We start from the raw sequence: 21,357 nt of genomic DNA on the forward strand, positions 1-21,357 counted from the left end.
CTATCCTCTCTTTTTATACTTATGAAGAGGCATGAGGCTTCAAAGTGTTGGGGTGATTTGTGGTGGTGGTGTTATTGAGGTTTGTAGTTGTTTTTATGTGTGTGTGTGGCTGGTTTTTATTTTGTTTTAATATTGCTTTCAGTAGATGTCATATTTTCAAGTCCTGTGTTGGAATTTAGTGTAGTTTACAAAGTTTGGGACAAATGTACCTGTTTCACACATTCTGCTTGCTAACTGTTAATGGCAAAGGTTATATCTTAGACAATATGGAATCCCCAGCATTTGTGCAAAAAGGTTACCAGTATTTTTAAATCCCCTAACAGTGGTTGAAGTTAAGCTATTTCTTTCCACATCCAGGAATTTAAAAATTCTCAAGTGCTTTGTCAACATAATGGATTTCTCACAAGTCAGACTTTGATGCTCACAAAGACTTCTGCCTGTGCATGGATCTAGAGTTTGGAGCAGTGTATGACTGTCATGGGGCAGGAAGAAGAGAGCAGGACAAGATGCCTGCACTAAAATCTTCTTGCCAGTAGTTGCCATGTTCTGCCTGTGGACCTCAAAATATTCTTTAAGAGAACAAAATGAAAGTTGAGACATGATGTGGTTGAAATAGATCTCCTCTTTATTTCTTAGGACCTATCTGCCACACTGCAATGAAATTACTTGAAACAACAGAGGGACTTTAAAAATCCTAAGGCTGGTAGGGTTGAAATTAGATTAACATTAGTCTGTTGTGCTGATATCTCCCTCTGTGAGCAAGCAGCAGGGAAGATGATGAGGATTTAGGCCTCAGGAAAAGTCATTTAATTGCTGATTACCACCAATTACTTTCCCAAATTCCTTTCCTCAGCTACTGGAATAGTAGAATACTGGAACTATATTTATCAGCTGTCCAGGGAGATTTTTGTGTAGAAGTTGGCTGGAACTCTCAAACCCTGGATATGAGTGGTTCTATGGGTATTGTAAATATCACTCCTTAATGCCAGTATAAGTTTTGTTAATGACTTGTAAGGTCAGGATTTTCCTTAGACTTACATATATGTTGGACTTTCTTTTGGTGGTATTCTGAGGGTGGGAAAGAATTTGATTGTTTATCTAAAACGGTGCTGAATGGATCTCAAATTGTGCTGCATCTGGATTCACTTTCACAAGGAACAATATGGAACAAAACTCTTGATTTTTTTTTTTTTTAATTGAAATCAGAAGTCTTGAAAGCCCTCCTATTTTTCTGAATTGTATGAGGGAAGGACTGGCAACTGCATGTTTTCTCAATTGAAGCAAGTTATCAGATTTTGAATATGCTACAATATATCAGGACTGCTCTGGGTAATAATGCAGTCATTATCAAAGGTATGCTGCAAGGCATCATGGACTGACATTTTCAAATCACCATGTAAATCTGCCTGACACAGCTTTAAAAGAAATAAAACAAGACTGAAAGCTCCAGTGTTTAGTCTAAAAACACACATGGCCGTGGTTGCTGTTTTAGCCTATGTGGGCTAACTGTGGAAGCCTTTTGTCAGCCCTCTGGCCTGAGTGGTGTCAGCTTGATTTGTGTGTTAATTTGCTGACTTCTTGGTTTGATGCTCTCCATTAAAATTCACATAAAGAGCCTGTGTGTTTTCGCTTTGTTTAGCAGCTTTCCCAAATCCAAATGCTCTTCCAAAGACTGCCTTTGGTATCACTGAAAATAAGAGGAAGAGCTTTCAACATTTATTCACTGTTGGGATCATTTATTTGCCATTTATATGATACTGAAAGGATGAAGGCAGATGGGGAGCCTTGTTAAGTGATGATATAACCAAACACAGAGAAGAAACACAGTGGCCGTTTTACAAGATTTTTCCTTTTTGGAAAAATTCTGACTGAAATGATCTGTGCTGTAAGCTATGAACCACTTAGCATCAGGACACCCTCATGTCTTTCTGGCACCAAATATTGTCCTATTTAAGTTAAAGGATCCTTCTCACTCTATGTCATATATCCCTGCTTTTTAGGTCTGGTTTGCTTGAGGAAGATGATTTGTTACTGGCAGAGACTTCCTGGAACCAGCCCTGGACTGGGTTGCAATCCAGACTTGCAACTAGGATGATGTTTTGACACCATTTTTGCCTGTCTGTTGATGGCATGTGTAATTGCATGTGGTGATTTTCTTGGGATAGATGAACTGCCTTCCTTCCTGAAAGAGATCCCTTCCAAAATATAAATTGCTTGAGCAGTTCAGCTGGCACTTTATTGTTGGATGGAACAGCAGCTAATCCTGTAGTGTTCATCTGGCCCAAATGGTGTCCCTCATGCCCTTCAATAAGGAGAGATCTACAGGACCATGTGCGGACGCTGGGGTGTTTATTTTCAAACAGCTGGTGAAATCATGCTGTGGTTACTGCATGTCAGAAACTAAACAGTCACACCTTGGAAGTGTCCCTTCCAAGAACACCTCCAGAAATCAGTTCCTTGTGTCACTAATATTGTACCTATTTCTTGAGTCAAAACTAATCAAAAATTGTGCCCTCAGGAAGTGGTGAGAAAATTTGAGTTTGCTGTAAGGTAAAAGGCTCACAAATTCCCATTGGACTTCTGGTAAACACAGAAAGATTGTTTAGAAGTAGTCATCAAATATTATTTCCCTAGCTGAAAGGAATGTCTGTCTGAAAACAAAAGTATTACCCTTTATGTCACCATCTGTTGTGCATTGCTAAAAACCTGCCATATTACATACCTTGAGGCACAATTATGGATAAGTCTTTGTCCTGACCAGTTGCTGCAGCTGAAGCTTCCAGTGGTTGCAGCAAAGCTAAGATCATGCCCATAGTGGAGAGATCTCTAAAGTTCTTTATAACCTTTTCACTATAATTTAAAAAAATTCGTTTTGCATTTGTCACCACTGAATGCTGTGTTCTGTTTTCCTTTCTACAGGCAGAGTCACCCCAGAACAGCTCAGCTCATACATTCAGCTTTTCAAAAACAATCTTAAGGCTTTGGAGAACCACTGTGGTCTTCTACAGCTTGTGCTGGCCACAGTCCAGACTTTGAAACACCCCCAGACTTCCAAATGGGACAATTTCCTTGCCTTTGAGAGATTACTTCTGCAGGTACACATTAAGTTTAATATTATGATTTTCCATTGCATTCTGTAACTTGTGTTTGTTTATGGGGAAGTGTGTTGGGATGTCTTGCTACAAAGCTGTTCCTTATTACCAAATGGATTAAAGAAATGAGAACCTACATATTTATTCTTTTATAGCTGTTCCTAAGAAATTTTATAAACAAAAGAGTAGGCATTAAAGAAGAAACATATAAGTAATCTGAATTGTGTGACAATTTTGCATTCATATGAAATTTCAGGAAGATATAACTTCTGGCACTGCATGGAATTGCTGTTGTTGTTGTTATATTATTATTATTATTATTATTATTATTATTATTATTATTATTATTATTATTATTATTATTATTATTATTATTGTATGTTTCTTGAGGTAACGTACTGCATCAAATACAGTGAGGAGTTTGTTACTCTGTAAGTGAAAAACTTATATAATTTGCTGAGTAGATGAAAAAATAGTTGGAAATTCCATGCACCAGGAGAGTGAGGTTTCTCTTTCTCAGCTGTCATCTACTCTCAGTTTTTCCCACCACCACATTTTTTATGGCATCCTGTTTGTGACCACAGTATTATTTACATACGATTTTCTATCACATTTGGATTTCTCTCAGGAAATTAAGAGTTAGTGGTATATTGAACTCTTATCCTACTAACCTTTGGAGATGTACCAAACAAAGGAGGAGCCTTTTCTAAAGCTAGTTTCTGCTGAAGTTCATAGAAACCTAAAAACTTTTCTTCCTGTACTGTCTATCCTGCCATTTTATTGTTTTACGCGTCTTCTAAAACCCTAGCAAGAGACAGGTCTTGATAAGTGAACTCCTAATGAAGTTAGAGTCAGCCTTAAATAAGTTAAAACCAGATACCTCTGTAAAAATCAGGTGTCTAGAACAACCAACCAATTTGATTTTCCCTGTGTTCTCTGGCAGCAGGGTACAGTTCCTGGTCCTTCAGTAAGAATATGCCCACACTTCATAGCTTTGTAGACAATGAATTTCTGCAAGGTTTGGAGAGCAAAAACTGCAAAACTTAGATAGTACCAAGCTCTTGACTAATTTAATTTTCAAAACTATTGTCTTTTGGTAAGACTGAAATATTTTTGAATGTCATAGGCAATCTTTCTCTATTAAAAAAAAAAAAAAAACAAAACACACTGCAGGTAAAAACCCATTCCAGCCATTCTTTACTTTTTTGGTAGAGGATGGGACTGACAGCCTGTAGTGCCCTTCTCTCCCACGGTGAGTCATGTCACATAGCTCTTCTCTGAGGCTGGCTAAGTTCCATCTTAAAACCAGTTCAGCTTTAGAATTAAAATAAAGCTGCAAGCTCAGCATTGTTTTCACAACAACAGGCAGCTGCCTATATAAAAGCCGTGCAGTAAATCAGCAGGGAGTGGGAAAACAGAGGTAAGGAACAACCAAACTATATATTTCGTAAAAAAATGTTTAACAAGCACTCTCATAATCGTAGGTGGCTTTGGATTATACCCTCTGCTTTCTACCCATCATATTAAGGTAAACTGTGTTAGCCAAATCAAACTTTCTAGGCTAACATTTGTGACTGTTCCTTAAGCACATACTTATTTTCAGTAGTTCAAACAAGTTATTTTGAATTGCATAGACTCTGTTTAGAAGACAAAATCTGACATGGATTATCTGCTTCTGAACACATGACCTGTCTTTGAGCCCCTGTTGACAGGGCTTTGTAGGGAGAGCAAAAAGTTGAGACCTACAAGACATTAGAGATATTTTTATTTTAAAAAAATCAACTAGGACATTACCTTGTGAATGATTGGTACATAGCACACTGTGCTAAATTTGGTGCTGTGATAGTTTATTCTAGCAGTGCTACTGAGAAATTCTTTGCATGTTTGTTATGTTTCATGTAGTCTAAAATAATAAATCTTAAAGAATCCTCAATAAAAAGTACTTATTTCAACATGAAAGTAATATTGTTTCTATTACTTACTGGAACAACATGGAAGACAACTGTTTGTAAAGGATCTACTGGGACTAATATTGTTAGATTCTGACAATGTAGAAGTTCTAGATTTTCTGCTGATGGATGCATGTCAGACTCCAGCTGATGCTAAAAGAGATAACCCAGTAATAACAGTTGATGTTAGAATCTCAGATTTCCCAAAAAAATAAATCTGCACAGTGTTGGAATTTCTGTCATTACTGGATCTCTCTGATGGCTCTCGTGATTCTCTAGTCAGTCTATTCCATGCTTTTCAGATAAAAACACATTGTTGGTAAGAAACCTTTAGTCTAACTATTACACTGAATAACCTTTTCTAAATTTTCTTTTTCTCTCTACTCCTTTCCAATTGCAAGTACTAAGTTCAAAAAATGGCCTACTAGATGTCAAAACAGCTCACTTCTGCTATTCTATCATAACTAAAATCTCTACATTTTTCAGACCTATGTTGGCTCATTAAATTTTTTACCTTTGTGTTACAGAAGTTTGGTTTTGACTAAAGATCTGCTAAAAGTGCAGCTGCATACTTAGCATAGTATTCTCTCTTTACCTGGGATGATGAATAGTTAGAAAGTGAAATTAGATTTCAATGGAATCATGGTTTTTACCTCAAAGGAAAGAGGATCTAAGAGTGATCTAATGCATCAAAATTATTCATTTTGTCAATCACAAATTTTTTTTCTGTGTTCTGCTCTACCTCTGCACATGATAGTTTCACTACTGAGGAGTTTTTGAATGCTATGTGAATTGAAACAGTTTGTCTTATTTACCATGGAGATATCCTACCTAACCCATTGTATTTTCCTTCTCTTGAGATCCTCTTTCTATTTTTTCTCCTTCTGGCCATCCATGAAACTCATAGATGGGAAAGGGAACACAGACTAAATGCTGCACCACACAGCTTGTAACTCCCTTGTGTTCCTCATGTGACTGCTTTGTTTTCCTGCAAGTGAAGATTTTATATTTAGGGAGGTAACAGAGTAAGAGTGTTGCTACTCCATACTTTTTAGCTATATTCCTTGTTCCTCTAAAATGTATGTCTTTACTGCAGGTTTATTAAGCAGTATGGGCCTATGAAATACAAAAGCACAGGAGAAGCTTTGCCCAGGGTAAACAAAATGTGACATTGTAAGAGAAAAAAAACTTTTGCTGTTTATAATAGATGCTACTTATATATTTATTGAGCAGGGATTTCTGCCTCCAAATTCAGTTTAAAAGTGCCCAGCAGATAATGTGAATAGGACCATAATGTGCCCCAAGGGAAAGTGCTGTTCCTCTTTGAATACCACTTCTCTAAAAATTGCCAAAGTTGAGTGTTACCTCTTAGAACTGGCTGAATGCTTCAGGCATAACTTATTTCAAGATTTAAGAGTAAAGTTCTTGCCATACTGAGTAGAAGTCCATTTTATTAATACCTCACCATTTAAATTCCAAGATTAGGGTTTTTTTCAGTGACTCTTTCCAAAAGAAGAAGATGTCTTTCTTCTTTAGGATGAGAACATTCTCTCTTTTTAAAGAAGCCTGGGATAAACTTCCTTCTAAAACTGCAAATGTACCAGCATATGAAACCAGAATAGCTGGATTGACAAAAATAATGATATCTGCAAGATTATTAAATTCATTTCTATTATAGTGTTGGAGAGGGAAATCTTTCATCCTGAGATATTCTGTGCCACAAACTTTTTGCACCAATTTCACAATTTCCCGGGAAATTAGGCAGCTTCAGCATTGATCTAAAAACCATCCTACCATTGGATCTCAGAAGTGTCATCATTTCATTTTGTGATGCTGATTAGTGTCACATAATCTCAGGAGTAATTTGAATTAAATTAATAAAAAATAATACTATAAAAACCCACAATACCAACAAATACACAAAATCAATCCGTAACCAAAAATCATTAACACATTCACAGTTTCATCCTATAGATCAGTGGATATAATTGTCTTTATGACACCTATCTGACTAAAAATCCTTTCAGCTACTATAAAAAAGAGAACATTCTAATATTTTAGCAAAAGCAACTGGAATTTTTAGTCGCTCCTAATATAAGTAATATAAGTAGGTCAAATACTCTGGTGGTGGAAGCTGTATACATACATTTAGTTGGAGAGCTCTTGACAGTATAGTATTTTCATATTTAAAATTCCAAATACTAATTAGTACTAATTAGGTGCTGTAAAATTTGTCAGAATACAGATTTTACTGTTGTCCTTGGTGTCTTGAGAAACAGAAAGTATAAACATGTTTTTAAGGAAGCAGAGACATAATGCCAGGTGTCATTCCAATGTTTTTATTTTCCTTTTGGCAGAAAGTGGTTATGAGTTTAATCAATTACATCATTCTTTCTCTTATGAATATTAGTGTTCAAACTCACAAAAAAGAAAAAAGAAGTGGAAAAATCACAGTACTGCTGAGTATTTTATATGTAGTTAATATTTCAGTAGCAAGATCTAATAACTAGGGTGTTAGCAACCATGCCATCCTGTTGCTGTGATTTTTTACCATTTTTACAAATGTAAGGTTCACAACTCATTACTTAATCAGCAGTGACATTATTATTTATTTGCACATAATACATTAGGCGTTCCTCACATATGCATGCCTGCACGGAATTGTTTGCCAATAAATTTGGAAACTCTTAAGACAGCTTACAAATTTTCCCTGCCTGTAACTCAATGTAGTTTTCAGACTGCTCAGCATTTCTAGAGGATACAGTAGTTGCTAGGTAACATTTATTGACTCTAAACTGGTGTAAAGCAAGAGCTTAAGCATGGGCTTCAGTCTGCTGAAGCAAGCAGTTTAACAGAAAGAAGTGAGAAAATAGAAAAGCTTTTGGAGTACTTCCTCTTGCTCTGCAAGAGTAATTCATAGGTCAGCTGTTGAGAGACCTTCTACATAGACTAGATTAAGATCAGTGACATTCCTTGTTGTTATTATTTATGTTGCTTATTCTGTGTGTAATTTATAATTACATAGCTCAGCTCAGTGCAATAAATTATCTTTTTGGTGGTCTACTATGTTGATCAGTTAATCTCTTCAGAAGAGACAGTGCAACAGTATTTGGAAGGAAGACCCATAGTGTTATCTGCTCACAATTAGAGATTTTACATTAAAAAAATAAAACCCTTGAAATTAGCTCAGTCACTTTTCAACATATAGCTACATATGGAATGAATTGTCTTGGTGGGAGTCTTGCATGATGCCATGGTGATTGCAAAGATCATCCTCTGGAATTTGGTATCTTTTAGATGGGATTGCAGTTTGGACACTGATACACATTCTGTCTTGCATAACTAAACAATCAAATGTAATTTCTTGATGAAGTGAAAATAGTTATGTATCAATTACTTAAGCTTCCAAATTATTTACTGTTAGTTTTTGTTTAGCTTGCATTTACACTGGAGTTGTCTCCATTACGTGTAAACCCATTTGGATTCTTCCCTTACACATGTGATATTTTTAACTTCTTAAGTATTTATTCTACATAAAATTTTTGGTAAATTTCATGGCCTTTCACAAAAATTGGTATATACAAACCCTGAAGTATCTGGACACCTGTCTCACATGGTCTCAGTTCATTAATTTCTTTTCTTGCTCAGTGCCTCTTATGCTCATGCTCCCTTGTTTTTAACAGAAATTCAGATATGTTTATGTCTTTTTAAACATTTCTATAAAGCAGAACCCTAAACTTGTGGGGGCATCTTAGTACTACAGCAATACAGATAAAACAGTAACTTTGAGGAAGTGATGAGCTCTTTTGGGTGTGTTTGGTTTTGTGTCACCATCTGTGACACTCCATAGAGAAGTGGCTTGTTGGTTACAATTCACATTCCGTGTGCTTAGGGAGCTTAGTTATGGGCCATTTCCCGGGTTTGGCATGCCAGGATTAAGGCATTCCAAGTAATTTTACTCAGAAAGAAAGATGTGTATGTGTGTATATACACATGTATAAATTTTTTTATTTGATACGTGTTTATAGAATTCTTCTACTTAAAATAGTTTCCTGTAAGTAGAATGCTTTTGCTCTGATTACTTTGAAAGTACAAAATAAAATACAGGTAAGAATTGTTTTAACATTAAATAAGTGCTTTGAAAGTGAACAGATGCTGTCTTTATTGATAGTTTATTAAATTGTTGAAAGAAAACTATTTGAAGTTTTTCTGACTTTGGCTGACAAGGGGTTAAAATATTTTAAGTGTGGTTACCATATCACATGGGAATTAAGAATATATTTCAGTATTCTTGTCAAAGAAATGTGTTTGCATTTGATCTGAAAATTGCCAAGTATTACCGTTATGGCTCTCATTTAAAACACAAAGATTTCCCTCCCTCACCCTGTGAAAGGGCTAATTCTTTGTATCCAGACACAGGTCACCTAAAGCCTCTAAAATGAGCACTAAACGAAGAAAAGGCTTTCTTAAGTGAACAAATGTCAACATCTGTAAAACTTTTAAATCCTTGTGGGAAGAGGCTAAACATACTGAGTCAATTGGATCTGTTAAATTAATGTTCTATCTACAAAACCAAAATACTTCTTGTAAAATGGAAGAATCTCAATGTATAAATGATTGTAATAGGAGCCAGCTTTTCAGGGGGGAAAGCAGAAAACCACCATCACCCCTTCTATTTTTTTGTTAGATGCTTAAACAATTAGTACCTTTTACTTGCCAGGTTTTTTTCAATAATCTTGTGATTACATGGCAGTTGCTATCATTCTGCAGAGGGGCATCATTATTCTCAGTGTCACATGAACATCTCCTCCAGTGAAACCTGGAGTCCTTCACCAGTCCTGGGAAGCCCTGTGCAGAGCTATGGCTCTGCCTGCCACTCTCCATTCTTTCTCCTCTGTGTCTTTTCTCCTTGAAGTCTTACATTAACTCCTTACTTTCTGTAAGAGTTAATATTAACTGTGCCAAAAGGCAAATGCCCACAATCCCTGCCAGTGTATGTAGAGGAGTTGTGAGCAGACACAGTATTAACAATATTGAATAAGTCATCATTCATTCTTACACTGATAATTGTGCTCCAAGAGGCAAAGCTTCTGTTGCATTTACTGTCAGGACCAGTAAGTCCTTGCTTTGCTCTACACAGTGCTCCAGTGATAAGAGTTGCCTACTACCTGATTTCCTTTAGATACAGGATCTGGTTTCTGCTTCTTAACGAGATTGGTACCACCTTGATTAAAAAAAAAAAAATTATCTTGCTTCTTTCTAGCTTTACTTGCACAGGACAGGCTGAGTTACACATGAAATGTGTTTTAAAAAGCACTTTTCCTACATGGCAATTGTCTCCAATAGACTGGACAAATGTCATGGCTTATTAACCCCACAGAAAAATGGCATTCATTATTTTGGATCCAACAACGTGGAGGAGTCGAGCAGCAGCATCTTACATATTGGAAGGCAGGGACTGAAAAGCAGTGCCTTTTTAGATGTGGCTTCTGTGGTTAGAGGTAGCAGTGTAAGACTGCAGATTCCTTTAGTTCATCTTTTTGCCTTGACTACAGAAATCTTGTTAGCAATGCCCATTCATTAACCTCCTGATGGACAAGTTAATTGTCAAGGTTTTGCTGAGTACTGAACCAACTGTGTTTCTGTGGTGTTAAGTCTCTGCTAATAAGCTCATCAATTTGATGTTAATTGAGTGTTACTGGCAGCCAAAGTCATGTATGAATGGAGATGGGGAAGTAGACAGCTCCATTTGCATTCTAGTATTTTATTTTGTGTCAATTTTGTTCATTATGCTACTCATTTGATAAAAGTACTTGTTTGGTGTAATTTTTTAGTGCTTTCAGTCAAAATGGTTCACTCAGCTTGCCATAGGCTAGGTTAGAAAGGTAAGGGGTTTATTTTGAGATGATATGTAGAATTTCTTAGCTAATAATTGTAATTGGATATTGCCCCCTTTTTAGAGCCAGACTGTGTTTACCTTTGGATTTTTTTTCTGTTTTCACTAAGTATACTGTAGTCTGTAAGGAAACGAGCATTGCCTTATTTTTGCATCCTGTGTGTCCTCCCTCCCAGCAGATACTGTTGTAATAATAATGAAGTCAACACCACAGTGTGTAGTGAGAGCTTTATTCATAGGAACTGCTTATCATTGTGTTTCTTAGCTCAAAGGCAGTAATCACCTATCAAATCTCTTATCTGCAAACCAGTTGAATAGTGCCAGCACTGTATATGTGAGTTTGAGTGTGATTATATTAGTCAGTTTTGTTTTCCTTCCTTTGGAGGATATACTTGATTATTTCCTACAGACTGGGCGACGAGAAAGCAGTGAAATAACACAGCTGAAAAGTAGTGAAAACTTTATGGTGGACAATATCCAAAATTAATAGTGGGGCTGCCACCCACCTTAATGTGTTGTATTAACTTCCAACAGGCTCCCTGTGTTTCATTGTATCAGATATTTCTAAGCACATGAAACATGTATAGGCATAGAGGTGCACTTACATTCAGTAGGCAAACAAGAATATTCTTAAATCTGATTTTGCTTATTTGATGGAAAACAAGGTGGTGTTAATTTTCTGAGCTTTCAGGCCAGCTGAGATCAGGGTGGTCTATGTCTTAACTTCATTTTCTGACTTTAGATTTTGTCTTTTATGTGGTGAAGTGGAACTGGCAGTGTGTTGGAGAACTCACGAAACTCTGTTGTTTTCAATGAAAACCTTACCCCCAAAGGAAGCTACACAAAAAGACACTAGTACACAACAAACTGATTGTGGCTTGGTCCAGCTATGGAGCCATAGTAGATTTTTGTTCATTATTATTTCATAATTGTTTGTATATGTATAGACTTGTTTGCTATTGTTTTCTCATTTCCAGCAAAGAAGGCAGGCTCAGCTCTCTTTCTTTAGGTTGGAAAAGCAAGTTATGTTTGAAAGCAACATGCTGATTTAACCAGCAAAATACTAGTGGAATTTTACCTCTGCAGTAGGTAATGAAGAATAATTTTTAAAATCCAATCTGGCTTGCCAGAGTTCTGACTGTATAGTACTTACTGCCAGGCATCATTTTGGAGTTGACCGGTTTGCTCTACTTAAAACTGAAAAGAATTGTTGCTCTAACTCTTCTCTCTTAGAGAGGTGTAGAATATTAGCATTTAATCAAAGAAATTACTACTACATCTGCTGTCCCACAGGTATATGTAACAGACAAATAACTCAACCTACTAGGTTTAGGTTCCCACACATTCTGAGTTTTCTTGGGACATGAGGAGAGATGTTCCTCTAGGGATTGTCTTTCTTTAGGTTTTCTCCAGTTCACATCTCTTACCTTACTTATTCCTACCTTACTTAGTTACCTTACTGCCCCTAGTTTCTCTAGGAACTCTCTCAGTCTAAAAAGATGCCTCTTCAGAAGCCTCCCTATTTCACTCCATGGCACCATATTTGAGCAGAAGAATATTGAAGTCAGCATACCATAGACCTGACAAAAGTGGATTTATGCTTAAAGCTGCCTGCTGACTGTGGTGTTACTGGCTTGGTGCAGAGCAGTGTGAGGGCCGATATGAGACACACTGGTGTAACAAGACTGCTTGATTTTCATTTGTATCCCACCTTCTCCCAAAAAGCCAAAGGAAGTACTTGCTCCATATCTAGAAATTACCTGTATTTCTTTATTCTGAAGCTTCTGTAGAATTGTGGTCTCTGTGTTTACTGTTTTGTGTATTTAATAAGAATGCTTTGTTAAATAAAAATGTGATAGGCATAAGAGAAGAAATTAAATTTCCCTCTGGATGTCCCCCCTGCACCCTCTCATCCCAGGTTGTTTGCCTCTGTGTGCCTTTCAAACAAATAGCATGTGGTTCTGTGAGTGTTCCTGTAATTTGAAGTAGTCATGTTGCCTGCAGAAGTGAAGGGGACTGTGCACACGTAAAACTTGTACGGTGTTTTCTAATGAAATACGACAGCTCATTTGTGCAGCTGTGTCTAATAAGGCATGAATACATTTAACTGCTGTTTACGTCCTCACACTGTCTGTTTGAAGTACAGAAATGCTGTACATTCACATTAGGCAATTCAGTATAGAAATCTAACTTGGACTGACTATTGATGGGAAGTACTTCATAATTTTGTAGCAGGTTAAAACATATGGTTGTAGTTACAATAAATAAATTACTTGGTCCATAAACGATTGCCATTCAGCACAACTGTCAGATTGATGTAGGTTTATTCTTCAGGAAAATAAAATGTAGATAACAGATAAGTAATAAATTATAATCTGAGTCTCTGGGGAAGGGAAAAGTTTCAAATTCTTTTTAACGAGGGCATTTGGAAGAGAAGAGGAAAAGGTAATGTGCCAGAGATGAGAAACTCTCCAAGCATGACTTAATTCTATCCATCAGTTTTCTTATAGTATTTCTTCTCTATCCATACTCAAGTCTAGGGAAAATGATATAGCTGCTAAGCCATAGACAGCAAAGGCGTGTTTCTTAGTTGCATCTGACTTACCCTTGCATAGTACTGTTGCCTTTTCTGAACAGAGCAGAGATGTTCTTCTCTGATGAAAAATAAGGAGCATTTTATTTCAGTTTTTAAAAATTGTCTCTGGCTTTATCTGAATTTCTTAACCCAGTATTCTTCAGAGATAGGACAGTTGAATTTGGGAAGATGTAGATACTGTATTAAGATATCTGTAACTATTAATAGCTGTAGATATAAAATGTATCTGCTCAGAATATTGTTTTCCAGTAACAGTATCAGTGTGGATAAGCCATAAAGGATCCCTGGCACAGATCTTCAACTGCCTTTTTATTAACATATATTTTAATTATGGCTTTGGTGTCCCTGGTGACCAGGTTCTCATTGGCATGACTTTTTAAAGTTCTGTTTGGTTTTGAAAGTATATTTTTAAAAATCATTCATTCTTATATCTGTTTTAACAGATATGGTTATGAAAAAACTCTGCAAGTCTCTGCTTACATCACAAACAAAGAATATTTAAAAAGCTCAAGTTCTTGCTATCACATACCACTACTTAGATCTCAGTATCTCCACTTCACAGTAGCCTCAGCTGGGCATAATTCTTCTGATTGTAAGTATATGATACATAGGAATACATTTCAAAATATATGTTCCAAATTTCAAAATACATGTTTCAAAATATATGTACCCACCCCCACCTAAAAAAAAAAAAAAAAGTGAAAAACTCTCTTAGCTTTCTCACTTGATTTCAATATCGTGCCTCCCTCTGTGTAGGTTTTCCCCCAGACTATAGGTGTATTTTCTGACAAGATTATTTAATTTCTGGAATTCCACAAAAACATACTCAATGCTCAAGCAGTCAGTACACAACATTCAAGTACTCTGAATTCCACAGTAGTTCTGAAGAGCTTTAGAACAACTCAGTTAGCACCTTCTGTGTCCCCTTATCAACTGTTTCTCCAAGCTTGTGTTGGTGAGACCTTGGCTTTTGCCACAGTTTTTGGAAATTTGTGCATTTTCTCTGTCCCATGGAACAAAAGGCTGTTTGAGAAGCTGCCTACTGTAGGATGGAAATGGTTCACAACATCTTCTCATTGCATTTACAGAGTTGACAGCAGATGCACAAGGACATAACAGTGCTGCTGCTTCAAGGGCTTGACACTCACTGACATAGGCCAAGTTTGGCTTTGTGTACCTGCTTTGTGTACCAGTTTCATCTGCTTGTTTACTACAGAGAAGAGGTTGAATATGCTGAAGACATATTTGCCCACATTTAATTTGTAGGGGTCTGACTGCGAGCGTTGGCAACAAATGCATAGATTGGGAAGCCACCATGTGTTTTAGGGGAAGCTGTTAACAGCTTGGAAGAATTCAATGTTTTGCTTTGGGTTCTGATTTCATCCAATTTTTGAGCAACATGGAACGAAATTTTTTCTCTGTGTGAATTCACCCATGTAAGACTATCGGTTTGAACTTCAAATATCAGCATCTGCAAATGGTTTTGTTACCTCTGTGAAATTAATTGTTTCCTAGCCTATCACTGTGTGCATATGTGTTTTATCCATAGCCTGAGCAGGATCTCCTTCAGAAGTGATCACTAGAAGAAAATGAATTGTTTCTTTAGTATCTAGTGGGTAGACTTAGAGTAGTGAAGATAAGCATGAATTGGTGTGCCTCTTATCATTATGTTCCCTTCTGTAAGTCAAAGGAGGAGACAGTTTTAAGACATTACTGAAGCACTCTTCCCTGGCACTAGTTTTCTTATCCTTTTCCTCTGTGTGTTGTTCATAGGAGTTTTATTTTCATGAAGTACATAGAGGCAGTGGAAAGCTTTAAATCTCTTAACTCTTGATTGTTTTCTGTAAGTAATGGCTTAGGAATGGAATTTCTTTATGTAAAAATACAAAAACAAGATGCTGTCTCACACAAGGAGAAACATATTTCAAGCACATGGGCTTTCAAATGAGGATGGAAACAGCAACTCATGGATGACCAGGTGCCTGGTTTTTCTGTCCTGAAGAACTAAAAATAATTTACATATTTTTGTTTTTAAAACATTTGCATGTCATCTTGGTGTGATTACTGGCACATGTTGTATTGATTCAACTTTATTGTCACATTATTCTCTCACATTCAAGGGTCACATGTGCTCCACATCTGGTGAACACTGGAAAGCTTTTGAAAAGCATCACCATGCTTTTATTCTTAGAAATGCTTATGACAAATATCACAGTGTTGCATCTGCTTCTGCTATTGGTTGCAAACAGGATGCACTAGGCTGTGCCTACTGTCCAGTTACAAAACCACCAATGATAACATAATACATTTCCTGTTAACTGAAGTGATTAACTGCTTGACTATTGGTCCTTGTTCCTTGCACTGGAATGACTGATAGGAGTGAACTTTTTTATAGTTATTCATGCTAAAATATAATCTTGCTTTTGAGGAGAGCATGCTCTAAAAACCACTACCATAGTATTCAATGTCAAAAGTCTCCAAGAAACTACTACTTCAAACATTCTGGAAAACTGACTGTTTTCTGACAGATCTGCCAGTGCTGTTCAGCTTAGGTCCATTGCTCAGTGCATTTTATGGTGTGACTGCATGGCTGTTTCGTGACAATGACGTTGCATTTATCGTGAACATCTGACGCTGTGCAGTGCACTCATTGTGAACACCATCTGTTTAGAATATACATTTCCCTGTACCTAACCAGTTGCACGCAAAGAAGATTGCAGTGTGCTTTTCACACATTATTTATTATGTAGGGCAAAGTAGACATCATGATTAGCATCTTCTTACATTTCACCCTTAGGTGCATATTATATAAAATCTCATTTGGAGATACCTAAACCCAAACTCAAACCTGAAACATGTTTAGTTGGGCTTAGAATGAAGGAGAAAATATTCTCCTGACTCAATAATGAACTTCATTTCTCTTTTGGGACTTGACTTCTGACACAGAGTGAAGGCCAAAATAAAACCCAGACTGAGTGAGGGCCCCGACTTAAACCTGCTTTTAATTAAGCCTTGTAAAGAAGCTTTTCTGCTAAAACTCTCAGGTTGAAGAGTTCATGCAAAAAAACCTCCTTGTGGTTTATGAACAGCCAAAGTGGGGACATTCAAACATACATTTTTGAATAGTTTAATCCAGAAAAAGTGCAAGTGAGAAAGTGCATATTATTTGTTTAATGCAGTTTTTATCAGATCGCTCCTTCTCCAGTTATTTTATTTTCTCATTGTTCTGTGTGTTTCAGTTAATGCTGCTACAAGATGTTTTGATATTAACAAACATGAAAACGAAATAGTTTTGGTTTCCTTTTTTCCTAATTGCACATAAATCTGACCCAGTTCAGCTGGACACAGTTACAGGGCATTAGACATGTAATACACATTTCAAATCAGAATCCTTGTGCCAAGGCAAAGGTCAAAGTAATTTTCTTGTTTGTTTGTTTTTAAAGGGATTAAATAAATGTAGTTTTACTGCAAGGAAAATGACAGCATCCATTGCTCACTTATGGCTTTGAAGTCCACATTTAAATGGGAGAAGACAAACCTCTCTGGATCAGTGGCAGGGATCACTTCAGAAGTAAAGGCTGTGTGTTTTCTGTGCAAAATGCTGCTATTTGTGCAAGACGTCTGCTAGATCACTTACACTATCAACCCCAGACAAGAGCTTATACCACATTAAAATAAAGCTGTGGCTTCAGTGACAGGCTGTAAACAAAAGGGGTGGGATATAGTTAATGGCAGCAGTGTAGTGCTAAAGAAAAATAAATAATTCCCTTTTACTTGCAACTGGCAAATGCTCAAATGCTGAAACATCATCAATCATCCTTGATGACTAGATGAGATCATAAACTGAATGAGGAAAAATAAACTTGAATTTAACTTAAATTGTGATTGGCACAGTAAAAATTAACTTTCACCCTAAAAAATGTTTTCTTCTTCCAAAACATTTCTAATTGCTGCCTTTCCCAACTTTTCCCCACCCATTGCAGAAGTTCCAAGTGCTCCTCAGTGTTTGTAATGTCAGTCTTCCATGTCTGTTTCAGCATGCGCTTTTAGTTTTTTTCTTGAGAAACAAGCTGCTTTTGCATTTCTTCCAAAAAAACATCTTAAGTGTAGTCTTCATATAAATACTGAACATCATGTTATTCATAACCTCATAATTCACTAGTCTAGCAGCTGAATCATGTAGCAGGCATAGAAGACTGAGAAACAAAGGATGTTCTGACAAAAATCTGTAGGGGAAAAACTTTCTGAGAAAAATACATTGAGTTTCTTTTTCAGTTCTTCACACAGTACAGTTTATTATGAACAAAATACACACTCTAGGGAACAGTTATGAAGTGTCGGGAAAATTGACTTGATATTTTAATTTTTACAGCTGTTTGTGTTTTGCACCATGATTTTTAAAAAAGTGTCTATATCATATCCCTGGAGAGACTTGTTTGTTCTTCATGAGTGGATAACTTTAAACATAAAAGTTAAGTACTGGAAAGTTTGAGACCTGGTAGAAATAATACTAAAATTCCACCAATAGTTTGAAGTCCTGACATTATGAAGTCAGCTTTGAAGCTGGCAGACTACAACATTATTTAAAAGATAACACAGTGTATCACAAATATTGCAGTCAGGCAATGATCATTACTAATTATTTGAAAAACATCAGATGTGACTGGAAGAATCACTTTGACACTGATTTTGATAAGCAATAAGCAAGAAAATTAGTTTTTGGTTTAAAGGCAGTGTTACATCCGTGGCACATACCAAGTAAGTTGAGAATATCGGTCTTGTTCTTAGGGGTCTAATTGATGCCAAATTGGCAGAGATTGGGTAGTATGGGAGCTCAGGCTATCCCCTAACCTCCTGAGCTTTTGCATACTTACTTTATCAGTGTGTAGATAAGGACTTTTGCTTCACCGTGCTGTCAATCTGGTCTTTGCTCTAAGATGAAAACATTGAATTTAATTATGTAGCTTGGGCTTGGATTCAACACTCCCCTGTGATATCAGATGTATAAAGGGAACCTCTGATGGTAATTAGTGTGTATTACTGGTGAGTGTTGGGAACAAACCATGTGAGTGATCTTTTCAAAAGATACACTGAGAGGTTGGCTGTTTCCCCATTAATAAAAAAAAAAAAAAAAGCATAAATGCTGACTTAGAATTGCTCAGATTATGTTGTGTTAAAATGGTGGATCAGTCATGCTGTTTGTTTATTTGCATAATAAGATTTGGGGGGAAATCTATTCTAGACTGAGTTAAATTTCTGCCAGCATATGACAATGCCATGTTATTTTATGTGGAGAGAACTGTAAGTTGAGAACTTGTGATTTTGGAGGAATGTCTTTCGAAGGCTCGCTGCTCCTTGCAGCTTGGAGAGATGCAGCCAAAATAGTATTCTAACTTTTTTTTTCCCCCATTATACATGTCAGTTTTTTTGTCTGTGTTGGCAGGAGGCTCAGTTTGTGGATAGATATTTATCCTTTTGTACATGATCACATTCATGTAATCATTCTTGCCAGAAAATGGAAACATAAGTACAGAAAGTTTTGAGACACTCAGAGCAGCTTTTGTGGATGTGGAAGATTTAACAGTAGTGGGTAGGGTGTAGGTCTCAGTGGCCAGGGTAGGAGCATTTAGATGTGAGAACTGTGGGCTTTGTGGCAGTGCTGTGCTGTTGTCAGGAGAGGGAAACATGCCTGCCATGCACTAGGGCCACATGGCCCTTCTGGGGCCACAGAGTCTTTTGAAAGGACCAATAGTAAAGGTTAATTGTAACACATTGTTCTGGAGTGTTTTGTTTCAATTTTGCTTTATTGAAGTTACCACATAAGTTCCTTGAATGGTTTGATACAGAGATTTAATAACCTTGACTTCTAAATTCATGGTATAGTTAGATGACATGGGTGGGTAGTGAATTGTGTGACTTAATTCAAGACTGAGAACTGGTGAGTGGTTTCTTGGATGTCCAATTCTCAGTATTTTTGCAGTTGGCTCAGTGTTTGCTAGTCTGTGCTGAAGGGCTGAGAAAAGATGGTTGTGCTGGTTCCAAGCAGAACTTCTTACAGCTGAAAGCTGACTCACCTCTTGCAAAGCCCATTGATACCTGGATCTCAGGATAAAGAGTGAGTTTGGAACATCCCAAGAGTCCAAACATTTTTTTCAAATTAAGAAGTTTTACCCATTGTTTGCCATTAGCATAGTTGCCTTTGCTATGTGGTTTCTACATTCCTACCTGCAGCATCAGAGCCTGTTCTGAATGTTGTGTCCATGACACTAAATATTCTATATTTCATAGCACTCTTTGCAGAGAACAGCATGAAATACTGCCTTTTCTAGCTCATCCTTGCTCTTTTCCTGATGTTTGGGTTATTACTGGCCATTTCATTGTTGATCAGTAATCTACTAGTTATTCTCAGGTTGAATGTTTTGCTTTTTTTGCAAATTTTCTATTGCTCTGTGCCTGAGGACTTCCCCTTCTTACCAGGATTTTAATGGCTTAACACCAAAAGTTGGTGGATCCACGTATTGGGTGAATAAGGGTATCTTCTGGAAGATTAGGTGAGTAAAAAGTGTAACCTTCAGGCATCTTCCATTAATTCAGCCTTTCAATTTAAATTTAAAACTCTATTGTTGCTGTAGTAATCTAGAATCAAGGTTTTTTTAGGTAAAAGCAGTAAGAATTAGGCGTAACTGAGAGATTCCAGATTTTTTTCCTGATAATAATTTTTTTCTTTCAGTAACAGCAGATAGATATTTTTCATGTCCCTCACTTTACCCATGTGTACTAAAAGGTTGCAAGTTTTAAATTATCACTAAATAGTAAAACAATCATTCTTATTCTTTAGTGATCCTCTGGGAATCTGGTACCAGAAAGAAAGATTCCAGAGGCAACTCTCCTGCAGGAATGAGGAATTCTGATTACTTGTTTCAGAGTTTTTGTCCACCCCGTGGGCTGGTTTGAGGGTCAAGATCTGGCAGAGGCATTTCACTCCCGAGGGAAGTGGGAGCTATTGAGGCCAGCGGGTAAATTTAAGTAGCTTCATTTTTCTTTTCTGATGCTTCTGCCGAGGATCATCTAAGCCCCCACAAAAGTTGTGCAAAATAAAAGGAAACTGTTCACTTAACGTATACGTTTGCCTTCAGCTAATGGAACATTCACATCATCTTTCATTTTGGACATGAAATCGAGCAACTTCTGGTTTTTCTTCAAGGAATTTGGTTTGTTGGGGAAACATCTGGTTTATGTAAATGAGCAGGGAATTCGATACACGCAAAGATTGCAAAATAGCATCTACGTGGTCTCAGCACCAGTCACTCAGTTACCCTTTGCAAAAATAAACAGTTACTACGTCTGCAATTGCTGTCCCTTTTTTCACTTTGCCGTGTTAATGAACGTTTTGCTCTGGACAATTTAAAACAAATTAAAAAAAAAAAAAAAAAGGAGAGAGAGAGAGCGAGAGAGAGAAGCGACGCAGCAGGATTAGGATTTTCCTGATATTGGGTAACTGCTGCAGAGAGCCGAGTTCAGCCTGGATCAGTTTTCCAGGCGGCGGCTCCGTGTCCGCGGCGCTCCAACAGCGCCACCTGCAGGGCGCGGCCGTGCCGGGAGCGCTCGGTGCCGCCGGGAGTCTGTCCCGCCGGGAGTCTGTCCCGCCGTGGGCGCTATCCCGCCGGGAATCTGTCCCGCCATGGAGTCTGTCCTGCCCGGACTCTGTCCCGCTGTGGAATCTGTCCCACCGTGGCGTCTGTCCCACTGGTTCTCCTTCCTCATCACCCTGATCCGCGCTCCAGCGTGTCGAGCTGCGGCGCTGCGCCCCAGCCTCCTTCCGCA

The 21,357-nt window shown here is 37.3% G+C and overlaps 1 protein-coding gene across 1 annotated transcript in view; it reads left to right on the forward strand.

Annotated features, from left to right (window-relative positions):
* Nucleotides 1-21,357, forward strand: part of SCFD2 (sec1 family domain containing 2) — a 186,540-nt gene that overhangs the window by 44,173 nt on the left and 121,010 nt on the right. The window contains exon 4 of the mRNA XM_056490506.1: nt 2,920-3,095. Coding sequence (XP_056346481.1) covers nt 2,920-3,095 — 176 coding nt within the window. The remainder of the gene's footprint in view (nt 1-2,919; nt 3,096-21,357) is intronic.

This window comes from Oenanthe melanoleuca, chromosome 4 (assembly GCF_029582105.1).
Source record: "Oenanthe melanoleuca isolate GR-GAL-2019-014 chromosome 4, OMel1.0, whole genome shotgun sequence".
In the NCBI taxonomy this organism is placed as follows: Eukaryota; Metazoa; Chordata; class Aves; order Passeriformes; family Muscicapidae; genus Oenanthe; species Oenanthe melanoleuca.